Below are 18,604 nucleotides of genomic sequence, written 5' to 3'. Positions count from 1 at the left end.
TCCTGCACACAGTCCCCGGTAATATCTCCTGTCCCCGGTAATATCTCCTGTCCCCGGTAATATCTCCTGTCCCCGGTAATATCTCCTGCACACAGTCCCCGGTAATATCTCCTATCCCCGGTAATATCTCCTGCACACGGTCACCGGTAATATCTCCTGCACACGGTCACCGGTAATATCTCCTGCACACGGTCACCGGTAATATCTCCTGCACACAGTCCCCGGTAATATCTCCTGTCCCCGGTAATATCTCCTGCACACAGTCCCCGGTAATATCTCCTGTCCCCGGTAATATCTCCTGCACACGGTCACCGGTAATATCTCCTGCACACAGTCCCCGGTAATATCTCCTGCACACGGTCACCGGTAATATCTCCTGCACACAGTCCCCGGTAATATCTCCTGTCCCCGGTAATATCTCCTGCACACAGTCCCCGGTAATATCTCCTGTCCCCGGTAATATCTCCTGTCCCCGGTAATATCTCCTGCACACGGTCCCCGGTAATATCTCCTGCACACAGTCCCCGGTAATATCTCCTGCACACGGTCCCCGGTAATATCTCCTGCACACAGTCCCCGGTAATATCTCCTGCACACGGTCCCCGGTAATATCTCCTGCACACGGTCCCCGGTAATATCTCCTGCACACAGTCCCCGGTAATATCTCCTGCACACAGTCCCCGGTAATATCTCCTATCCCCGGTAATATCTCCTGCACACAGTCCCCGGTAATATCTCCTGCACACGGTCCCCGGTAATATCTCCTGCACACAGTCCCCGGTAATATCTCCTGCACACGGTCCCCGGTAATATCTCCTGTCCCCGGTAATATCTCCTGCACACGGTCCCCGGTAATATCTCCTGTCCCCGGTAATATCTCCTGTCCCCGGTAATATCTCCTGCACACGGTCCCCGGTAATATCTCCTGCACACAGTCCCCGGTAATATCTCCTGCACACGGTCCCCGGTAATATCTCCTGCACACAGTCCCCGGTAATATCTCCTGTCCCCGGTAATATCTCCTGCACACAGTCCCCGGTAATATCTCCTGTCCCCGGTAATATCTCCTGCACACAGTCCCCGGTAATATCTCCTGTCACCGGTAATATCTCCTGCACACAGTCCCCGGTAATATCTCCTGTCCCCGGTAATATCTCCTGCACACGGTCCCCGGTAATATCTCCTGTCCCCGGTAATATCTCCTGTCCCCGGTAATATCTCCTGCACACGGTCCCCGGTAATATCTCCTGCACACAGTCCCCGGTAATATCTCCTGCACACGGTCCCCGGTAATATCTCCTGCACACAGTCCCCGGTAATATCTCCTGCACACGGTCCCCGGTAATATCTCCTGTCCCCGGTAATATCTCCTGCACACGGTCCCCGGTAATATCTCCTGCACACAGTCCCCGGTAATATCTCCTGCACACGGTCCCCGGTAATATCTCCTGCACACAGTCCCCGGTAATATCTCCTGTCCCCGGTAATATCTCCTGTCCCCGGTAATATCTCCTGCACACAGTCCCCGGTAATATCTCCTGTCCCCGGTAATATCTCCTATCCCCGGTAATATCTCCTGTCCCCGGTAATATCTCCTGTCCCCGGTAATATCTCCTGCACACAGTCCCCGGTAATATCTCCTGCACACGGTCCCCGGTAATATCTCCTGCACACGGTCCCCGGTAATATCTCCTGCACACAGTCCCCGGTAATATCTCCTGTCCCCGGTAATATCTCCTGTCCCCGGTAATATCTCCTGCACACAGTCCCCGGTAATATCTCCTGTCCCCGGTAATATCTCCTATCCCCGGTAATATCTCCTGTCCCCGGTAATATCTCCTGTCCCCGGTAATATCTCCTGCACACAGTCCCCGGTAATATCTCCTGTCCCCGGTAATATCTCCTGCACACAGTCCCCGGTAATATCTCCTGCACACGGTCCCCGGTAATATCTCCTGCACACGGTCAGAGTACAAGGGGTTAATTGTGAGCACCCCTGATAATAGGGAATAGTGCAGACGCTGCGCCTGTGCTGCGGCTTTTCCTATGTACAGGATGTAAGCGCAGTGCACACTGGCGGGATGCGGTAATTGTAAAAAGGAGAGAGACAGAGCTGTGCATGGGCCGTATATGACGTCATAGAGATAACATCATAGATATGACGTCATAGTTATCTCCACCTGTATTGTTTGTTTCTAGTATAAAATGTTACAGTAATGAGAGACTTTCTGTGGATATATATATATACATATACTGACAGGTCTATGTGAGGATATATATACTGAGAGATCCACATGTATATAATGTATATACAGGGACTCTATACAGATCTATAACATATATATATATATATATATATATATATATATATATATATATATATATATACTGACAGGTCTATGTGGAGATATATACTGACAGATTCACATATATATAATGTATATACAGGGACCCTATACAGAGCTATAATATATATATATACTGGGGATTATTCTCTTCCCGCCTCTTATACAGAATATTACTGACACTTTCTTACACATAGGAAAGCTGGGTGATGTGGAGCTGGGAGACAGATACATGAGGTTTCTATGTCTCCTGCAGCTTCTGTGCATCCTGGGAACCTGGAACATTCTGGAAACTATTGTATCTGTCTGATAGAAGAAGTGAGGGGTCTCATCATACATAACCAGCAGCCAATGGGAGGGGAGAAAAGAGAAGAAATAATAATAATAATAATAATAATAATAATAATAATAATAATAACAATAATAGTCTTAATAATATAATAATGAAATATAATAACAATAATAAAATAGTAATAATAAGGATAAAATATTAAATATAATAATAAAATATAATATAATAATACAATAAAAGTAAAAATAATAATAGTAATAATACTAAAAACAATATAATACTATAGAATGCCACACACACAAAAAAATAAAAATCAAACAAAAGAACGGAATGAGGTGACGGCGAGCAGCCAGCGTTACCGGCTCCTGCGTCACTAGAGGAGCCTTGTACAGACGGATTTCTTGCATCACTTGTCAGATCTCTTCTCCATTGACCTCGATGTAACATAAATGTAGGGAACATCTCACAGAGAGAAGGAGATGGAGGGAGGATGTGTGTCCGGTTGTGTCCGCTCCAGAGCCAATCGGTGTGTAACGGGGATTCACACATTATACAATATTCTCTCATACTCATCCAGGTCAAATATCTACAAAGAAAATTGGCTGAAAATCTCACTTTTTACCTATTATCAGTTATGTAAAATTATTATTTGTAGGATTTTATTTTACCTTTTTAAGTATAAAAAGTATGGGGATCCCGGTGATACAGAGGACACTGCTGTGTATGGGGATCCCGGTGATACAGAGGACACTGCTGTGTATAGGGATCCCGGTGATACAGAGGACACTGCTGTGTATGGGGATCCTGGTGATAGAGGACACTGCTGTGTATGGGGATCCTGGTGATACAGAGGATACTGCTGTGTATGGGGATCCTGGTGATACAGAGGACACTGCTGTGTATGGGGATCCCGGTGATACAGAGGACACTGCAGTGTATGGGGATCCCGGTGATACAGAGGACACTGTCGTGTATGGGGATCATGATGATACAGAGGACACTGCTGTGTATAGGGATCCCGGTGATACAGAGGACACTGCTGTGTATGAGAATCCCGGTGATACAGAGGACACTGCGGTGTATGGGGATCCCGGTGATACAGAGGACACTGCTGTGTATGGGGATCCCGGTGATACAGAGGACACTGCGGTGTATGGGGATCCTGGTGATACAGAGGACACTGCTGTGTATAGGGATCCTGGTGATACAGAGGACACTGCTGTGTATGGGGATCCCGGTGATACAGAGGACACTGCTGTGTATAGGGATCCCGGTGATACAGAGGACACTGCTGTGTATGGGGATCCTGATGATACAGAGGACACTGCTGTGTATGGGGATCCCGGTGATACAGAGGACACTGCTGTGTATGGGGATCCCGGTGATACAGAGGATACTGCTGGGTATGGGGATCCTGGTGATACAGAGGATACTGCTGTGTATGGGGATCCCGGTGATACAGAGGATACTGCTGTGTATGGGGATCCTGGTGATACAGAGGATACTGCTGTGTATGGGGATCCTGGTGATACAGAGGATACTGCTGTGTATGGGGATCCTGGTGATACAGAGGACACTGCTGTGTATGGGGATCCCGGTGATACAGAGGATACTGCTGTGTATGGGGATCCTGGTGATACAGAGGATACTGCTGGGTATGGGGATCCTGGTGATACAGAGGACACTGCTGTGTATGGGGATCCCGGTGATACAGAGGATACTGCTGGGTATGGGGATCCTGGTGATACAGAGGATACTGCTGTGTATGGGGATCCTGGTGATACAGAGGACACTGCTGTGTATGGGGATCCTGGTGATACAGAGGATACTGCTGTGTATGGGGATCCTGGTGATACAGAGGACACTGCTGTGTATGGGGATCCCGGTGATACAGAGGACACTGCTGTGTATGGGGATCCCGGTGATACAGAGGACACTGCTGTGTATGGGGATCCTGGTAAAACAGAGGACACTGCTGTGTATGGGGATCCTGGTGATACAGAGGACACTGTTGTGTATGGGGATCCTGGTGATACAGAGGACACTGCTGTGTATGGGGATCCTGGTGATACTGAGGACACTGCTGTGTATGGGGATCCCGGTGATACAGAGGACACTGCTGTGTATGGGGATCCTGGTGATACAGAGGACACTGCTGTGTATGGGGATCCCGGTGATACAGAGGACACTGTCGTGTATGGGGATCCCGGTGATACAGAGGACACTGCTGTGTATGGGGATCCTGGTGATAGAGAACACTGCGGTGTATGGAGATCCCGGTGATACAGAGGACACTGCTGTGTATAGGGTTCCCGGTGATAGAGGACACTGCTGTGTATGGGGATCCTGATGATACAGAGGACACTGCTGTGTATGGGGATCCTGGTGATAGAGGACACTGCTGTGTATGGGGATCCTGATGATACAGAGGACACTGCTGTGTATGGGGATCCTGGTGATACAGAGGACACTGTCGTGTATGGGGATCCTGATGATACAGAGGACACTGCTGTGTATGGGGATCCTGATGATACAGAGGACACTGCTGTGTATGGGGATCCCGGTGATACAGAGGACACTGTCGTGTATGGGGATCCTGATGATACAGAGGACACTGCTGTGTATGGGGATCCTGGTGATAGAGGACACTGCTGTGTATGGGGATCCTGATGATACAGAGGACACTGCTGTGTATGGGGATCCTGGTGATAGAGGACACTGCTGTGTATGGGGATCCTGATGATACAGAGGACACTGCTGTGTATGGGGATCCTGGTGATACAGAGGACACTGCTGTGTATGGGGATCCCGGTGATACTGAGGACACTGCTGTGTATGGGGATCCTGGTGATACAGAGGACACTGCTGTGTATGGGGATCCTGGTGATAGAGGACACTGCGGTGTATGGGGATCCCGGTGATACAGAGGACACTGCTGTGTATGGGGATCCCGGTGATACAGAGGACACTGCTGTGTATAGGGATCCTGGTGATACAGAGGACACTGCTGTGTATGGGGATCCCGGTGATACAGAGGATACTGTTGTGTATGGGGATCCTGGTGATACAGAGGACACTGCTGTGTATGGGGATCCCGGTGATACAGAGGACACTGCTGTGTATGGGGATCCTGGTGATACAGAGGACACTGCGGTGTATGGGGATCCCGGTGACACAGAGGACACTGCTGTGTATGGGGATCTCGGTGATAGAGGACACTGCTGTGTATGGGGATCCTGGTGATACAGAGGACACTGCTGTGTATGGGGATCCTGGTGATAGAGGACACTGCGGTGTATGGGGATCCCGGTGATACAGAGGACACTGCGGTGTATGGGGATCCCGGTGATACAGAGGACACTGCGGTGTATGGGGATCCTGGTGATACAGAGGATACTGCTGTGTATGGGGATCCTGGTGATACAGAGGACACTGCGGTGTATGGGGATCCCGGTGATACAGAGGACACTGCGGTGTATGGGGATCCTGGTGATACAGAGGACACTGCGGTGTATGGGGATCCTGGTGATACAGAGGATACTGCTGTGTATGGGGATCCTGGTGATACAGAGGACACTGCGGCGTATGGGGATCCCGGTGATACAGAGGACACTGCGGTGTATGGGGATCCCGGTGATACAGAGGACACTGAGGTGTATGGGGATGCTGGTGATACAGAGGACACTGCTGTGTATGGGGATCCCGGTGATACAGAGGACACTGCGGTGTATGGGGATCCTGGTGATACAGAGGACACTGAGGTGTATGGGGATCCTGGTGATACAGAGGATACTGCTGTGTATGAGAATCCCGGTGATACAGAGGACACTGCTGTGTATGGGGATCCTGGTGATACAGAGGACACTGCTGTGTATGGGGATCCCGGTGATACAGAGGATACTGCTGTGTATGGGGATCCTGGTGATACAGAGGACACTGCGGTGTATGGGGATCCCGGTGATACAGAGGATACTGCTGTGTATGGGGATCCTGGTGATACAGAGGACACTGCGGTGTATGGGGATCCCGGTGATACAGAGGACACTGCGGTGTATGGGGATTCCGGTGATACAGAGGACACTGCTGTGTATGGGGATCCTGGTGATACAGAGGACACTGCTGTGTATGGGGATCCCGGTGATACAGAGGATACTGCTGTGTATGGGGATCCTGGTGATACAGAGGACACTGCGGTGTATGGGGATCCCGGTGATACAGAGGATACTGCTGTGTATGGGGATCCTGGTGATACAGAGGACACTGCGGTGTATGGGGATCCCGGTGATACAGAGGACACTGCGGTGTATGGGGATTCCGGTGATACAGAGGACACTGCGGTGTATGGGGAAGATGGAGAGAGGACAAAAATCCATCCAGTGTGATCTATAACCCTGCGCTGATCCAGAGGAGGATAAAAGCCCCTATGTACTGGGCGGAATCCTTCTAAATCCAGATCAATGTTTCACCCTCAGAAATATAGTAACTAGATTATGTATCTATTATTTATTGTTATATCCTATATGGGTGATTGGTGCAGCTTACCCCTCTGTACTAGAGCCGTCCTGCATCCAGCCGGCTGACGTGGATTCTGCATCACAGACGTGACATAGATTCCATATCAGCATTGGAATAAATCTGTGCAGTTTCCTATAGACCACAATAGTTTTCATGCAGATTTAGAGCCTTAGAATGTAAAACAAACTCAGTGTGAACACAGCCCTAACCCCTCCATCCCCTATGTATTATATTACTATGTGATGTATTATATTACGTATAATATTACTATGTGACGTATATTACTATGTGACGTATTATATTACTATGTGACGTATTATATTACTATGTGACGTATAATATTACTATGTGATGTATTATATTACTATGTGACGTATTATATTACTATGTGACGTATAATATTACTATGTGACGTATAATATTACTATGTGACGTATTATATTACTATGTGATGCATTATATTACGTATAATATTACTATGTGACGTATAATATTACTATGTGACGTATAATATTACTGTGACGTATTATATTACTATGTGACGTATAATATTACTATGTGACGTATTATATTACTATGTGATGTATTATATTACGTATTATATTACTATGTGATGTATAATATTACTATGTGACGTATTATATTACTATGTGATGTATTATATTACTATTTGACGTATAATATTACTGTGACGTATTCTATTACTATGTGACGTATAATATTACTATGTGACGTGTTATATTACTATGTGATGTATTATATTACTATGTGACGTATAATATTACTATGTGACGTGTTATATTACTATGTGATGTATTATATTACGTATTATATTACTATGTGACGTGTTATATTACTATGTGATGTATTATATTACGTGTTATATTACTATGTGACGTATTCTATTACTATGTGACGTGTTATATTACTATGTGACGTATATTACTATGTGACGTGTTATATTACTATGTGACGTGTTATATTACTATGTGATGTATTACCGTATATTACTATGTGACGTGTAATATTACTATGTGATGTATTATATTACGTATTATATTACTATGTGACATATTATATTACTATGTGACGTGTTATATTACTATGTGACGTATTCTATTACTATGTGATGTATTATATTACGTATTATATTACTATGTGACATATTATATTACTATGTGACGTATAATATTACTATGTGACGTATTATATTACTATCTGACGTATTATATTACTATGTGACGTATTAAATTACGTATTATATTACTATGTGACGTGTTATATTACTATGTGATGTATTATATTACGTATTATATTACTATGTGACGTATTCTATTACTATGTGATGTATTATATTACGTGTTATATTACTATGTGACGTATTATATTACTATGTGACATATTATATTACTATGTGACGTATAATATTACTATGTGACGTATTATATTACTATGTGACGTATTAAATTACGTATTATATTACTATATGACGTATTATATTACTATGAGACGTATTATATTACTATGTGACGTGTTATATTACTATGTGACGTATAATATTACTATGTGACGTATTCTATTACTATGTGATGTATTATATTACGTATTATATTACTATGTGACGTATTATATTACTATGTGATGTATTATATTACGTATTATATTACTATGTGACGTATAATATTACTATGTGACGTATTCTATTACTATGTGACGTGTTATATTACTATGTGACGTATTATATTACTATGTGACGTATAATATTACTATGTGACGTATTCTATTACTATGTGACGTGTTATATTACTATGTGACGTATTATATTACTATGTGATGTATTATATTACTATGTGACGTATAATATTACTATGTGACGTATTATATTACTATGTGATGTATTATATTACGTATTCTATTACTATGTGACGTATAATATTACTATGTGACGTATAATATTATTATGTGACGTATTCTATTACTATGTGACGTATAATATTACAATGTGACGTATAATATTATTATGTGACGTATTCTATTACTATGTGACGTATAATATTACTATGTGACGTATTCTATTACTATGTGACGTATAATATTACTATGTGACGTATTCTATTACTATGTGATGTATTATATTACGTATTATATTACTATGTGACGTATTCTATTACTATGTGACGTGTTATATTACTATGTGACGTATTATATTACTATGTGACGTATTATATTACTATGTGACGTGTAATATTACTATGTGATGTATTATATTACGTATTATATTACTATGTGAAGTATTATATTACTATGTGATGTATTATATTACTATGTGACGTATTATATTACTATGTGATGTATTATATTACTATGTGACGTATTCTATTACTATGTGATGTATTATATTACGTATTATATTACTATGTGACGTATTATATTACTATGTGATGTATTATATTACGTATTATATTACTATGTGACGTATTCTATTACTATGTGACGTGTAATATTACTATGTGACGTATTCTATTACTATGTGACGTATTCTATTACTATGTGACGTATTCTATTACTATGTGACGTATAATATTACTATGTGACGTATTATATTACTATGTGACGTATTATATTACTATGTGACGTTGTGCCTATATTGATTCCTCACCATAGATGACCTTACATCACACAGTTCCTCTAACATTCCCATTGTCTTGCAGCGTCAGAGAGGTCAGCCTGCCCATCCCTGGAGGATTCGCCGCCATTTTCGTCCTCCTTTAAGCCGTATATGTGGAGCAGCCTAGCGGGATCAGAACTGCGGCAGCTGGTGCACGACTACAGGCCATCGGGACTGGACAGGAGTTCTGCTCTGGGGGTCTATGGAGAACGAGTGCCTCCATCTCTGCCGCCACCCCTGTACAGCTCGGAGCGGCGTGTGCATGGACTGTATGGAGATTATACCCAGGCGGTGTCCCGCTATGGCGATTCTCGCTCATCCCCCCCGCTCTATGGAGAGAAGACTCAGGGGATCAAGGTGGAGTCTGAGCTGCTGTGCACCCGACTGTTGCTGAACACCGGCTCCTACAAGTGTCTGAAGTGCAGTAAGGTAGGTGAGACCCCCGTGTGTACAAACATAAACCTTACTCACAGGGTGCGTTCTGAGCTTTTCACGTCCGGTCTGCGGGCCGTTCTCATTACACTCTCCATTCACCATGAACCTTTGGTCCCTTAAGGTCTTCTCTACACCTCATGGGCTGGAGGTCCACGTGCGGAGGTCTCACAGCGGCACCAGACCCTTCGCCTGTGAAATATGTGGGAAAACATTCGGACACGCCGTCAGTCTGGAGCAACACAAAGCCGTTCACTCCCAGGTACTAAGGGCCAAGCCACGTTGTGTAGGGCAGGCGAACTACAAGAACCATCATTCCAATAAGGCAACTTGGGTCAAAAAGTTATATAGATTTGTAATTTACTTCTATTTAAAAATCTCCAGTCTTCCAGTATTTATCAGCTGCTGTATGTCCTGCAGGAAGTAGTGTATTCTCTCCAGTCTGACACAGTGCTCTCTGCTGTCACCGCTGTCCATGTCAGGAACTGTCCAGAGCAGCAGCAAATCCCCGTAGAAAACCTCTCCTGCTCTGGACAGTTCCTGGCATGGACAGAGGTGGCAGCAGAGAGCACTGTGTCAGACTGGAGAGAATACACCACTTCCTGCAGGACATACAGCAGCTGATAAGTACTGGAAGACTTGAGATTTTTAAATAGAAGTAAATTACAAATCTATATAACTTTCTAGAATATGTAAATGACCTCTCCTCTATAGAGAGGAGTCAGCGGCCATAGACAGCGGTCAGTATAGTGTACAGCATGGCTGGTTGGAGAAACTCGCTGGAGAATGGGATTAGGTGAAGAAATCCGCCGGTATCTGGGACTGATGGATTCTGTTTCTCTCCTTTATCCAGGAAAGAAGTTTTGATTGTAAAATCTGCGGTAAAAGCTTTAAGAGGTCGTCCACCCTGTCCACACACCTACTCATCCACTCGGACACGCGGCCGTACCCCTGCCAGTACTGCGGCAAGAGATTCCACCAGAAGTCAGACATGAAGAAGCACACCTTCATACACACAGGTGGGAGCCAGCACAGTATATAGAGATCTGTGTATATAGCTACATCTATCTGAGTGTATATATAATGAAGACTTTTGATATGTTCCTTCCATACTTGTTATTATCTATTCAGTCTCCTTCCCCCAGTTCTCAGCTGCTGCTTCCTGCTGAAGACACAAAAATCTGCGTGTGAGCTTTTCTCTCTGTCTCCCCCTCCTCCCCCCTCCCTTCTGAGATGGCTGATGTAAACAAGTCCCTGGCAACAATGTTGCTTCTCTGTAATGCTGGGAGGATTAATCACAGTGAGTTTATCACCAACTTGACCTCAGAATAACCCTCCCAGCATTACAAAGAAGCTACAGTGTTGCAGATACAGCCAGCCAGGGACTTGTTTACATCAGCCGTCTCAGAAGGGAGGGGGGGGGAGAGGGAGATGGAGAGAAAGGCTCACACACAAATATTTGTGTCTTCAGCAGAAAGCAGCAGCTGAGAACTGGGGGAAGGTGACTGAATAGATAGTAACAAGTATGGAATTGTTAGTCTCACCATGGGCAGCAACATAGCAAAAGTGGAGTATCCCTTTAAGCTGATATTAAATGAATGGATTCACAGTCAGTGCGGATTATAGTGGTATACAGGCTCTATCTCCTCTTGCTGTATGCTATCCTCAGTGATGGAGCTTTGCCATCCCTCTCGATGATTTCAGCCACCTCGTCCGTCACTACAGAACTAACACCGGCCGTAGACAATAGCTGTGGAGAGATTCCTCCTGTATACTGTGTGTGATGAATGAATCGGAGCCGGGCAATCACAGCGGCCGCACCGCAAGCTGCTCACTGTTTGCACATCAGGCTTTTCTATAGGATCCTCTTCAGGCCATTGTGCAGAGAGGAAGCTGGGAATGACAGGTGACGGGGGATGACAGTGGGAGGTGGGAGAGCCGCCCTCCCCGCCATCACTGCTGCAACTTCTCCAGATGGGAGAGGAGACGTTTCTGCTTGAAATTTGCTCTTCTCCAGCTCTGGCGGAATAGGTGCAGAATTCGAGCAGAAAATGGAAATTGAAAGCCTCAATGATTTTTATGGGATTTTTCTAGCGGAATCCGCCATGACATGTCATATAAAGCAGATCCGTGGTAGAACATTCCGTGTGTAAATTCTGCCGAGTGAACCACAGAGTGGAAATCCCATGAAACACAATGGGACATTGGCCTGTACATATTTTACAGATGGAATTTCAAGCGGAATACGTGTAAAATTAAGCGTGGATTCCGCTTGAAATTCCTCCCCATTTTTCAGTGTGAACATAGCCTTAAAGTTTTCATTGTTTTCAGTCTCCTCTATGAGGAATACAGAATAACCCTTTCAGTGCATTTGTATCTATGACGTTCTGATGACTTCCTCTGGATATTAGGACGACTGTGATGTCCTTTACAGAGAGATGCATCCGGCTCTCCCCTAGCTGTCCTTCTGCACAGTCTAGATTCCCAGTGATGTCTGTAGAGGCCGGTGTATGACCCTCATCCAGGCATCGGTGGATGGAACACGATTCTTAGTTTGGTGTCATGTGGTTCCCGTCCCGGTGCCAAATTTCATCAGGTGAAAACACGACATCAGGTTGTAACTCAACAGTTTCCAATGGAAGAATTTCAGAGCAGGGTTGGAAACTGCAGGCAACCTGATTGTCTTCACCCCAATGATATCACAACGTCCCCATATATATATATATATATATATATATATATATATATATATATATATACAGTATTACTAACCAGGTAATACAGGACATTCGTCAATGGTTACATTGTGTCAGATTTCTTACCGAGTTCTTGGGACAAGGGCTGATCTTAAGTGGTCAGGTGTCCGGTCGGACAGCCGTCTCACACACAGTACAGAGCTGAGACATAGGAGGGTGTTGGTAGGTAAGATAAATAATTTTCTTACCTCCTTGGAGCTGCAGTCTCCCCCATCATATGTGTCAGCTTAGCGCCAATGGTGCTTTCATTGCGGCTGTTCATCCGGAATATTTTGCTCCTTGGCCCCACGTTGGGCGCCAACTGTTATGGACGCCCCTCAAGGCTATGTTCACACAATGTGAATGACCGGCCGCTCCGTGACACTGGCCAGGTCACGGGACGGCCGGTCTCTGCCCAGATCATCCTTGCCGGCACTGCAGTACTGGCCGTAGTGTTCTGATGCAAGCGCATCAGCACGCTCCCGCATCAGAACTCCCCATAGGACACAATGAAGCAAGCGGCCGCTCGCTTCATCGTGTGAACTGACAGGGTTTCCTACGGTCACAATTTACTGAATTGCGGCCGCAAAAAACTTACATGTCGGTTCTTTGTGGCACCGCACGGGATCCTGGCTGGAGCGTATACGATGTGTATACGCTCTGGCCGGGATCCCATAGAACAATAGGCTATGTTCCCCTCCGCACAAAGTACGGTCGTTGTTGCCGATGGCAACAACGGACGTACTTTTACGTAGTGTGAACATAGCCCAAGAGTGCTGTCATATTGACTGTCTGCTCCAAATTACAAGTTATAATTTTATAGTGCGCACTGAGCATCAAACACCCTGACACACTGATGGTTAAGGTGGATCTCCTTTATTCAAAGATGGCAGCCAGTTTATATATCCTGGCGGGCGTGGCTTCTTCTACTAAGACTCATGTCAGTACTTCATTGGCTGAGGTACAAGAGGAGTTAGTTACGTAGCACTAGTGGTTACTAACGTAAGCTATAAAGGGCGTAGCATCTCTACGTTTAGAAGGTCAGCACCATATTGTAATGGCTTCACTAAATATACAAAATATCACATCCTTAAAGGGGAAGTCCAGGCAAAATAATTTTAAGATATGTTATTGCCCAACAAAGGTTATGAAAATTACTAATAGACACTTATTATGGGAAACGCACCTATAGTGCATTTTCCCTGCATTTACTAGAGCATGGCGTGTTCAGGTCTCTGTAAAGTTGGTGATGTCACGTCACATAAACTGCCGACACCTGCTGCAGCGGTGGGACAGACTGGAGCAGTTTATGTAACGTGACATCACCAACTTTACAGAGACCTGAACACGCCATGCTGTAGCAAATGCAGGGAAACTGCACTATAGGTGCGTTTCCCATAATAAGTGTCTATTAGTAATTTTCATAACCTTTGTTGGGCAATAACATATCTTAAAATTATTTTGTCCGGACTTCCCCTTTAACAGAATGAATTATACATTGTGGAGAGGATTGCTGCCAGGTGCACATGGTATATCCATCTCTATACCTCTGTATACCTATATATCCATCTATATACTTTGATAACTAAGCATTGTTTCTCCCCCGGCTGTAGGAGAGAAGCCTCACAAGTGTCAGGTCTGCGGCAAAGCCTTCAGCCAGAGCTCCAATCTCATCACTCACAGTCGGAAACACACCGGCTTCAAGCCGTTTGGCTGCGACATTTGTGGCAAGGGTTTCCAGAGGAAGGTGGACCTGAGGCGACATCGCGAGACGCAGCACGGACTGAAGTGATCCACAAGCCGCCTCACCTGAGAACACTAGCCCATCGTCTTCACATCTGTCGTGTCGCGTCATTGACCACTAATGACAAAACTCTCACCTTAGAGTCCTCCATGATCGGAGTCACAAGTCCCAAGGTCAGGAGCCCGGTGTGGTGGACGGACGCGGAGAAGGAGCAGAGATCGACCCTAGAACAAAGGACTTCAAGGGTCGTCTGGTCCCTACTAAATGGAATGAGGATTTTTTGTGTGTTTATTTTTGTAATTTAAGACAATACCGAGGTTTTATTATTTGTCAGACGCAGAGAACTGAAGCCTCCCCCGACATGGTGGATTATGGGGCAGGACGTTCCTGTACAGGCTCCTCACCTGCTGTGTTACCTGTGGCCTGGGCTGAATATGGACAGACGTGATGTACAATCTGCAACGTTGGGTCGAGAAGATGATGAGACTTGGGCCCAGTTCACATATGTCCAGTAACCTGGATTGCCCGTAGGTCAGAATAGGCGTCAGGTGCGGCACCTCCAGCTCGTTGCATTCAGCGTTTCCATCCGGGGGCTCCGGAACGCTGGACATACGTGAACCCACTGATATCTATGGAAACTTTCACTATCACTGTCAATCTGCAGCCATATGAACCTCTGGGGTTCGGCCAGACCCATTTATAAGAACATTACCTCTGGTTATTAGGGTCTCGGCCGCCCTACGGGTTGTTTTACTACTTATAGTCCCCATTAAAAACAAATAACGTTCTGGAAAATCTTTTCATAGAACTCTGTGTAATTCCGTCCCTCAGTTATTCCTCTTGGAAATGTATCCTGGTTACCGGGTGTTACCATCCCCCATGACACTGTCCAATCAGAGCAGCCGGAATCACCCACAAGGCGAATGGTAACGCCCAGTTGTCAAATAATTCATGTATTTCCAGGAGGAATTACTGAGGAATGGCACAATGCAGAGCTGTAAGAAAACGTGTTTCAGAATTATTACTTCCTGGGGAATAAAGTATTTAGTAAAACGGAGACGTGAGAAGATGGCGGCTGCTGTGGCTGCGGCCATCTCATGCCCTTCTCTCCCCTATAGTATAAGCTTCTCCGGGCCGCTGCACTGTGGTCCTGGTGGTGTGAGGGATGCTGAGCCGATCATACATGATGGGATGAGACACATCTGACTTTCACAATGAACTGGGAACTATACATTTCTGTGGGACGTAAGATGAACGGCCAGTCGCTGTACACATCGCTTCCTCTCTGATTCCATCACTGGAAAGATTTGCCTTAAATATCAAATATCTCTATGGATCCCGGAGATGAAGCCGTTCCCAGTAATGTCTGTATATATATATATATATACACCATGGCCGCCGGTCACTATGGAGTGTTATTTGTCTATGATGCTTATTTATTGGAAAAATACAATTTAAATTAATAAAAAGTAATTTCTTCATTTGTCTGAACATCTCCATCTATAAGTATTACAAATGGAAAATGAATCTCTCTCTCTCTAACTAACTATCTCCTTCCTATCTGTCTATCTATCTATCTATCTCCTATCTATCTATCTATCTATCTATCTCCTATCTATCTATCTATCTATCTATCTATCTCTCTCCTATCTATCTCCTATCTATCTATCTCCTATCTATCTATCTCCTATCTATCTATCTATCTATCTATCTATCTATCTATCTATCTATCTATCTATCTCCTATCTATCTCCTATCTATCTATCTCCTATCTATCTATCTCCTATCTATCTATCTATCTATCTATCTATCTATCTCCTATCTATCTATCTCTCTATCTATCTATCTATCTATCTATCTATCTATCTATCTCCTATCTATCTATCTCCTATCTATCTATCTATCTCTCTATCTCCTATCTATCTATCTCCTATCTATCTATCTCCTATCTATCTATCTATCTATCTATCTATCTATCTATCTATCTGTCTATCGCCTATCTATCTCCTATCTATCTATCTATCTATCTATCTATCTATCTCCTATCTATCTATCTATCTATCTATCTATCTATCTATCTATCTCCTATCTATCTATCTATCTATCTATCTATCTATCTATCTCCTATCTATCTATCTCCTATCTATCTCCTATCTATCTATCTATCTATCTATCTATCTATCTATCTATCTATCTATCTATCTATCTCCTATCTATCTATCTATCTATCTATCTATCTATCTATCTATCTCCTATCTATCTATCTCCTATCTATCTATCTATCTATCTATCTATCTATCTCTCTATCTCCTATCTATCTATCTATCTCCTATCTATCTATCTCCTATCTATCTATCTATCTATCTATCTATCTATCTATCTATCTATCTATCTATCTATCTATATATCTGTCTATCGCCTATCTATCTCCTATCTATCTATCTCCTATCTATCTATCTATCTCCTATCTATCTATCTATCTATCTATCTCCTATCTATCTATCTATCTATCTCCTATCTATCTATCTATCTATCTATCTATCTCCTATCTATCTATCTATCTATCTATCTATCTATCTATCTATCTATCTCCTATCTATCTATCTATCTATCTATCTATCTATCTATCTCCTATCTATCTATCTATCTATCTATCTATCTATCTATCTATCTATCTCCTATCTATCTATCTATCTATCTATCTCCTATCTATCTATCTATCTATCTATCTATCTATCTATCTAGTAGTCCAAAAATTGAGGTAGCACTCCAAAATAAAAAAAACAAACAGTGATTTATTATCTCATAGGCACAGCAGCAACGTTTCGGTGTCACAATGAACACAGTTTTCAAGCTTGAAAGCCTATGAGATAATAAATAACAGATTTTTTTGGACTACTATATTGTGCACGAAGGACCCTTAGTGCTGAGGTTGGCACCTGCCTTTCACCTATTTCACTGAGTGCCGTGGATTTTTTGTTTTCTTGATATCTATCTATCTATATATCTCCTATCCATGATAGAAGGGGCTGTGGGAAATAATAAGCTATGGGTCCTGGTAATATGGGCTGGAGAAGTCAGGACCAGAAGGATGTGAGATTGAGGAAAATGTGTCGAGAAGGATCAGAGAAGATGTCAGCGATAGTTCTGATGAAGAGGAAACTGCAGCTGAATACAACACTGATCACCAACTAACATTTCCGACCCAAAACCCCCCGCTCCTGAGCCCAGACATAACAGCAGACCACCATGCTGATATTTGGGGGGTGAGGGGAGCAGCAGGAACCCGGTGATCCCCTCCTGTCAGGTGTAAATAGTTCCGTCCCTCCATGTCAGCTGTTTCCCCTATGGCAGGAGGAGACAGTCAGCAGGACAATGCACCATCCATAAGGCTCCTATAGTCATGGTTTGGCCCCAGAACTATGACAGTGAGGCCTCCTTGTTCTCCTGCAACTGTAATAACTTAAAAATCCAGCCCCCCGGTGACGCCTATGGGCCACGCTGACGTACCCTTTCGACCTCCAGGTTAGACATTTACCCACAAACCATGGTTTCCAATTCAAGTGATATCACTAGCCACAAACCAGAGTCTTTGTGAAGGTGTCATTTTCCCACACACCAGCGACTCATAATATTCTACATTGTTAAAAGTTCTGACTTCTATCTAACTTCTATCTAACTTCCTCCCTTCCCTCCGAACAAAAATTATATGAAAAAAAAAAACAGAAGGAAACATTTTTAGTTGTTTTCTAGGAAGGAAGTGAAAGATCCAGAGCCGCTTTCTCAGTCACCTGAGTGTCGGAACGCAGGCGGATAAATCTGGCATGGTGACAGACACGTGTTTAAGGGAAGTGCTCCGCTCACTATGAGATG

General features: G+C 43.9%; 1 protein-coding gene across 2 annotated transcripts in view; it reads left to right on the top strand.

The window, feature by feature from the left end:
* Positions 1–16,169, top strand: part of GFI1 (growth factor independent 1 transcriptional repressor) — a 23,019-nt gene extending 6,850 nt beyond the window's left edge. For both annotated transcript variants that reach the window (XM_069969081.1, XM_069969082.1), the window contains exons 3-6: positions 9,864–10,249; positions 10,377–10,514; positions 11,106–11,271; positions 14,601–16,169. In XM_069969081.1, coding sequence (XP_069825182.1) covers positions 9,864–10,249; positions 10,377–10,514; positions 11,106–11,271; positions 14,601–14,779 — 869 coding nt within the window. In that variant the 3' untranslated portion in view covers positions 14,780–16,169. The remainder of the gene's footprint in view (positions 1–9,863; positions 10,250–10,376; positions 10,515–11,105; positions 11,272–14,600) is intronic.
* Positions 16,170–18,604: the final 2,435 nt, after the last annotated feature.

Source organism: Dendropsophus ebraccatus, chromosome 4 (genome assembly GCF_027789765.1).
Source record: "Dendropsophus ebraccatus isolate aDenEbr1 chromosome 4, aDenEbr1.pat, whole genome shotgun sequence".
Classification (NCBI taxonomy): Eukaryota; Metazoa; Chordata; class Amphibia; order Anura; family Hylidae; genus Dendropsophus; species Dendropsophus ebraccatus.
This window is presented reverse-complemented; position numbering and strand designations above follow the sequence as displayed.